Raw genomic sequence first — 6,059 nt, 5'->3', positions numbered from 1 at the left:
GTAACTTTCTGGATGTATCACTTTGATTAAAAAAATGTGTCAACCAAATTTTAAGTTACTAGCAATTTCTTTAACGAAGTTCAAGAACCAAATGCATTACAAATTTAAACCTTTTATCTAATAAACTTTCCTTGAAGTGTCCACAAAATCTACTGAATTATTTCCACTTTTAAATTTCTTTAAATACTAACCAGAAATGTACTTGCACAGCAATAGCATCGTCTGATGAAACTGCTGCTTGTTGCTTTGCTTCTCAGGTAGGTAGCACGCCTACCTTTGCTGCAGAGCTGCTGCACGACTCCGGCCACTGTAATTTGGGACATTCAGAAACATCGAGCATCTCCAACCGCTTGCACTGTTCAATACCTTCTACCTCTTCTAACTCAAAGCACGAACGAACACTCAGCTTCCGAAGCTTTCTCGCCTTTGGCAACCCTCGTATGCTCTTCAGCTTGACACACCCAGCTGCCCCCAACAGCTCCAAAGATATCATTGTTTCCAAATTTGGCAGCTCTTTTAATTCAACGCACCCAGTAACAATTAGGTGTCTAAGCTTTGTCGCCTGTGCCAATCCCTGTATACTCTTCAAACTCTCACATCGAATTGCCCGCAATTCCTCCAAAGATACCAATGTTTCCATGCTCTGCAGTTCCTCTAACTCAGAGCAGCAAGAAACATCTAAGAATCTAAGCTTTCTCGCCTGCGCGGAACCCTGTATGTTCTTCATCTTCTTACATCCGGCTGCCCTCAGCTCCTGCAATGACACCAGTGTTTCCATACTTGGTAGCTCTTTTAACTCAGAGCACTGAGAAACATCCAGCGATCTAAGCTTTGTCGCCTGAACCGAACCCCGTATGGCTTTCAGCGTCTCACATCCGTCTGCTCTCAACTCCTCCAGAGACACCAATGTATCCATACTTGGCAGCTCTTCTAACTTAGAGCACCAAGAAACATCTAGGGATCTAAGCTTTGTGGCTTGCGTCGCTCCTCTTATGCTTTTTAACTTCTTACATCTGCGTGCCCGCAACTCCTCCAAAGACCTCAATGTTTCTAAACATGGCAGCTCTTCCAACTCAGAGCATCCTGAAACAACTAGAGATCTAAGTTTTGTGGCCTGTGCTGACCCCTGTATGCGCTTTAACTTCCCACATCGGTCTGCCCACAACTCTTCCAAAGCTACCAATGTTTCCAAACTTGGCAGCTCTTGCAACGCAGAGCACTCAGAAACATCTAGAGATCTAAGCTTTGCGGATGGCCCCAACCCCCATATGCATTTCAGCTTCTCACATCGGTGTGCCCGCAACTCCTCCAAAGATATCAATGTTTCGATACTTGGCAACTCTTCTAACTCAAAGCACCAAGAAACATCTAAGCATCTAAGCTTTCTTGCCTGCGCCAACCCCTGTATCCTCTTCAGCTTCTCACACCGGTGTGCCAGCAACTCCTCCAAAGACACCAATGCTTCCAGACCTTGTAGCTCTTGTAACTCAAAACACCCAGAAACATCCAAAGATCTCAGCTTTGTCGCCCACGCCAATCCGTGTATGCTCTTCAGCATTCCACATCTGTCTGCCCTGAGCTCCTCCAACGATACTAATGTTTCCATACTTGGGAGCTCTTTTAACTGACAGCACCGAGAAACATCCAGGGATCTGAGCTTTATAGCGTGCGCGGAACCCCATATGCTCTTCAATTTCTTACATCGGTGTGCCCGCAACTCTTCCAAGTATACCATTGTTTCTAAACTTGGCAGCTGTTCTAATTCAGAACACCCAGAAACAATTAGCGATCTGAGCTTTGTCACCTGTGCCGATCCCCTTATTCTCTTCAGCTTCTCACATCCGGGAGCTCGCAACTCTTCCAATGAAACCAACGTTTCCATACTTGGCAGCTCTTCCAACTGAGAGCACCAAGAAACATCTAGGAATCTAAGCTTTGTCGCCTGAGCTGATCCCCGTATGCTTTTCAACTTCTCACATCCAGACGCCCAAAACTCCTCCAAAGCTACCAATGTTTCTATTCTCGGCAGTTCTTCTATCTGAGAGCACCCAGAAACATCTAGGTATCTAAGCTTTGTCATCGGTGCCGACCCTCCTATGCTCTTCAGCTTCTCACATAGGTGTGCCTTCAACTCCTCCAAAGAAACTAGACTTTCCATGCTTGGCAAATCTTCCAACTCAGAGCACCGAGAAACATCTAGATATCTAAGTTTTGTAGCCTGCGCTGACCCCTGTATCCTCTTCAGCTTCTCACATCGGTGTGCCCGCAACTCCTCCAATGATACCAATGTTTCTATATTTGGTAGCTCTTGTAAAGCAGAGCACCTAGAAACATCCATGTATCTAAGCTTTGAAACCGGGGCCAAGGCCCGTATGCTCTTCAACTGCTCACATCGATGTGCCCACAACTCCTCCAAAGACACCAGTAATTCCATGCTTGGAAGCTCTTCTAACTCAAAGCAACAAGAAACATCTAGGAATCTAAGCTTTGCTGCTGCCTGCGCTGTTCCTCGTATGCTCTTCAGTTTCTCACATCGGTGTGCCCGCAGCTCCTCCAAAGATACCAATATTTCCATAGTTGGAAGCTCCACTAATTCAGAGCACCCAGAAACATCTAAGTATCTGAGCTTTGTCGCTTGCCTAGACCCCTGTATCCTCTTCAACTTCGCACATCCTTTTGCCCGCAACTCCTCCAAAGATACAAGTGTTTCCATAGGTGGCAGCTCTATTAACTCAGAGCACCAAGAAACATCTATGAATCTAAGCTTGATCGCCTGCAATGACCCCTGTATGTTCTTCAACTTCACGCATCGGTATGCCCGCAACTCCTCCAAACATACCAGTGTTTCCATACTGGGCAACTGTTCTAACTGAGAGCACCCTGAAACATCTAGGTATCTAAGCTTTGTCGTGAGCGCAGACCCCCATATGCTCTTCAGCTTCTCACATCGGTGTGCCCGCAACTCCTCCAAAGAAACCAATGTTTCCATATTGAGCAGCTCTTCTAACTCAAAGCACCAACAAACATCTAGGGATTTAAGCTTTGTCCCCTGAGCCGATATTCTCTTCAGCTTCTCACATCCGTCTGCCCGCAACTCCTGCAAAGATACCACCTTTTCCAAACTGGGCAGCTCTTCTAACTGAGAGCACCCAGAAACATCTAGCGATCTAAGTTTTGTAGAGTGGGCCAGCCCCTGTATGCTTTTGAGCTTCTGACAGCGATGTGCCTTCAACTTCTCCAACGATACCAATGTTTTCAAACTCGGTAGCTCTTCTAAATCAGAGCACCCAGAAATATCTAGGTGTCTAAGATTTGTGGCCCCGGCCAACTCTCGTATGTGCTTCAACTTCACACATTCATATGCTCTCAACTCTTCCAAACATATGGGCAACTGCAGAGGTGGCTGAAAAGCAAAATGTTGACTCGTTACAACCATTAAAAAAAATCATGATTTTTATCTGGGTAACCTTTGAATTCCTTCTGAACACAAATGTTAGTACAGCTACAAACGTGAACACAACACATTTCTATTTACCTGTGATTCGCCTTCACAATGCCATAATGTGTTCAATTCGCCATGGGACAGTCGTAAGACCCTTAATGTCTTCATGGTAACCCACAAAGGCAGGGAAGAGTGAGGACATTTTTCCCAGCTAAGCCACAGTAGATTTGGTAATTCCGCGTTCTTCAAAATGCGTAGAGAACCTTCAATATGAAGAATTTGCAACCTCCTTAACTTGCGTTTTAACACAACATTTTCAGTATCAATAGCGCCAAATACATCATCTTCATCATGACCATTATATTCCCCACGAACCATCCAAATTCCCCTTACAGTTATTTCCTGTCCATTGTTGAAAAAAACGATCGCTATTACTGGTTCATTCAAGAAATGATCCCAACCTTTTAATGAATAATCAATCAAAAACTGTCCCAGATTTTTATTGAATAATCTATAAAGGATTGAATTAATGAACACTTACAGATGACTGGTGTGACAAATTGAATTACTGAACACTTACAGATGACTGGTGTGACAAATTATCATTGACGTTCTTTGCCCTGGAGCGCCACAGACGACACGGCGACGAAGACGAGGCAACTTGCCTCCCGACATCTCTTAAATGGTCGTGCATGCGTATAAAATTCCAAGAGTCCACTTCCACAAGTGACTTGTTTTGTAGGTTGAGAAATCCCCTGTTTCCTCTCCAGCCTGATCCGTTCCATAACCTTATTGCTGAATCCCTGTCTTCACCTATAAAAAAGCATGCAATATCTAAAAATATTTCTTGTTCCTCTTGGTTGAGTGACTTATAACTTAGTATAAATGTCTTATATATCTCATTGGGAAGTATCTGCTGAAGACTCTCCAATTCGTCTCTCCACTGAGATGTTTCTTTGCCATAAAGAAGAGCCCCAACTACTTTTAAAGATAATGGCAATCCATTACAACAGTCTAAAAACTTATGTACCAAACATTCAAACCCTCGGAGAGGATGAGGTTGGTTGAAGGCATGGGAGCAGAAGAGCTCCTGGGATTGTTGTCTAGTAAGCCCAGATAGCTTATAGATCGATGACTTTTCTAATCTTAAGCTTCTGAAAACATCTATATCTCTGGATGTAATCACTATTAATTTTCTTGAATTGACATCACAAGTTTGAATTGGCAAAAGTGCCTTCACCTGATCGGCATGGTCTACATCATCTAAGGTTATTAGAGCGTCAAATGACTTGAGAGGCTCTATGAGCATCCCTTTACCTTCATCAATACTGTTTATGTTTACCTGCTTATCCAAGCCAACTAAGCTCCTAAGAAGTTGACTCTGCAACACATTTAAAGACCTATTAGCTGCATGATCTCTGACGTCAGATAAAAAGCATGATCTATTATAATCTGATTTCTTTCTATTAAAGAATTTTTTCGCCAACGTTGTCTTTCCAACGCCACCTAAACCCACAATCCCCACGATCTGAGGCTCCCCGCTTTGCTCTTTCCGGAACAGCACTGTATCCTCGAAATCTTTGAGCTTGCAATCCAAACCCGTTGGATATTCGGCCACATACAACTTTGCCTTTGTGACCATTCCTGACAGACGTTCAACCACCTTATCTAGCAGCTCCACCACCAACGGCTCCCTAGTTATTAAGACAAAATAAGTAGACCTAGTGAGAAAAAAAGGCTCTATTTTATCCAATATAAAACACACTCATATTGATAGAGAAGGTTGAGTTCTTACCCATTGGACGTCTCCAGCTCGAAACCGCAGTTATTTGCAATTTGATGAAGAGCAATTCTCCAATTTTCAATAATATTGGGATCATATCGCCCCTTCCTTTCTTGAGTTGCTAGGGCTTCACCATATGGACCCAGCATCCACCGAACATCAGCGGGCTTGACACCGTAAAACACAGGTATTACGGGAGCATTTGAGTGTAACATCATCACCAGCTCGTTCAGGCACCAACATGATTCAGCATATCGACGAGAGAAGATCGCCACATGGACTGAGGCGGTTCTAATAGCGTGTTCTAATTGAGAAGAAATTTGGTATCCCTGTTGCATCTCCTCGTCATCCAGAAAAACCTTCAATCCTTTCTCGTGAAGGCGAAGGTAGAGAGGCCTGGCGAAGGTGTCCTTCACATCGACCCCGCGATGGTTTATGAAAATTTGGTAGGATTTGTAGTTGGGATTAGCAGCCCCAGAAGTGGAGGTGGATGCGGCCATTGCCAACTGGAAAACAGAAATAAAAGGTAGTAATCGTCGGTGCTGTGGACGCAAATTTGCAGAGGAAGAAACGAGTTTGGATTTTAAAAGCGCTGAGCAATTGTTCTGAAACTGTGTGGAAGATTGGTTTTCGAGAGCTATACCTTGACCTGTGTTTTATTGGCAGTTAAACGTTCATTAAATATTCAACGGTAGTTTAACAACTGGACCATAGAATTTTCAATTAACCCACACGCATTCAACTAAAAGGTAAGAGTCAGATGGACCCCACGCATTTGTCATCGACGTATATTAGTTACCGATGCCTCGGCCATATGACGTGTATTAGGCGTTG

At 43.9% G+C, this 6,059-nt stretch overlaps 1 protein-coding gene across 1 annotated transcript; it reads right to left on the bottom strand.

The window, feature by feature from the left end:
• Positions 1-253: 253 nt before the first annotated feature.
• Positions 254-5,725, bottom strand: LOC149200975 (uncharacterized). Its single transcript, XM_089401144.1, has 4 exons — positions 5,238-5,725; positions 4,023-5,136; positions 3,536-3,844; positions 254-3,403 (listed from the first exon to the last, which is right to left on the bottom strand). Exons 1-4 carry the CDS (start codon positions 5,723-5,725, stop codon positions 254-256), a joined length of 5,061 nt encoding a protein of 1,686 aa, XP_089257270.1.
• Positions 5,726-6,059: the final 334 nt, after the last annotated feature.

The sequence above is a fragment of the Pinus tabuliformis genome, chromosome 2_1, assembly GCF_031772625.1.
Source record: "Pinus tabuliformis cultivar Carrire ecotype Pingquan chromosome 2_1, CPIR1, whole genome shotgun sequence".
NCBI lineage: Eukaryota > Viridiplantae > Streptophyta > Pinopsida > Pinales > Pinaceae > Pinus > Pinus tabuliformis.
This window is presented reverse-complemented; position numbering and strand designations above follow the sequence as displayed.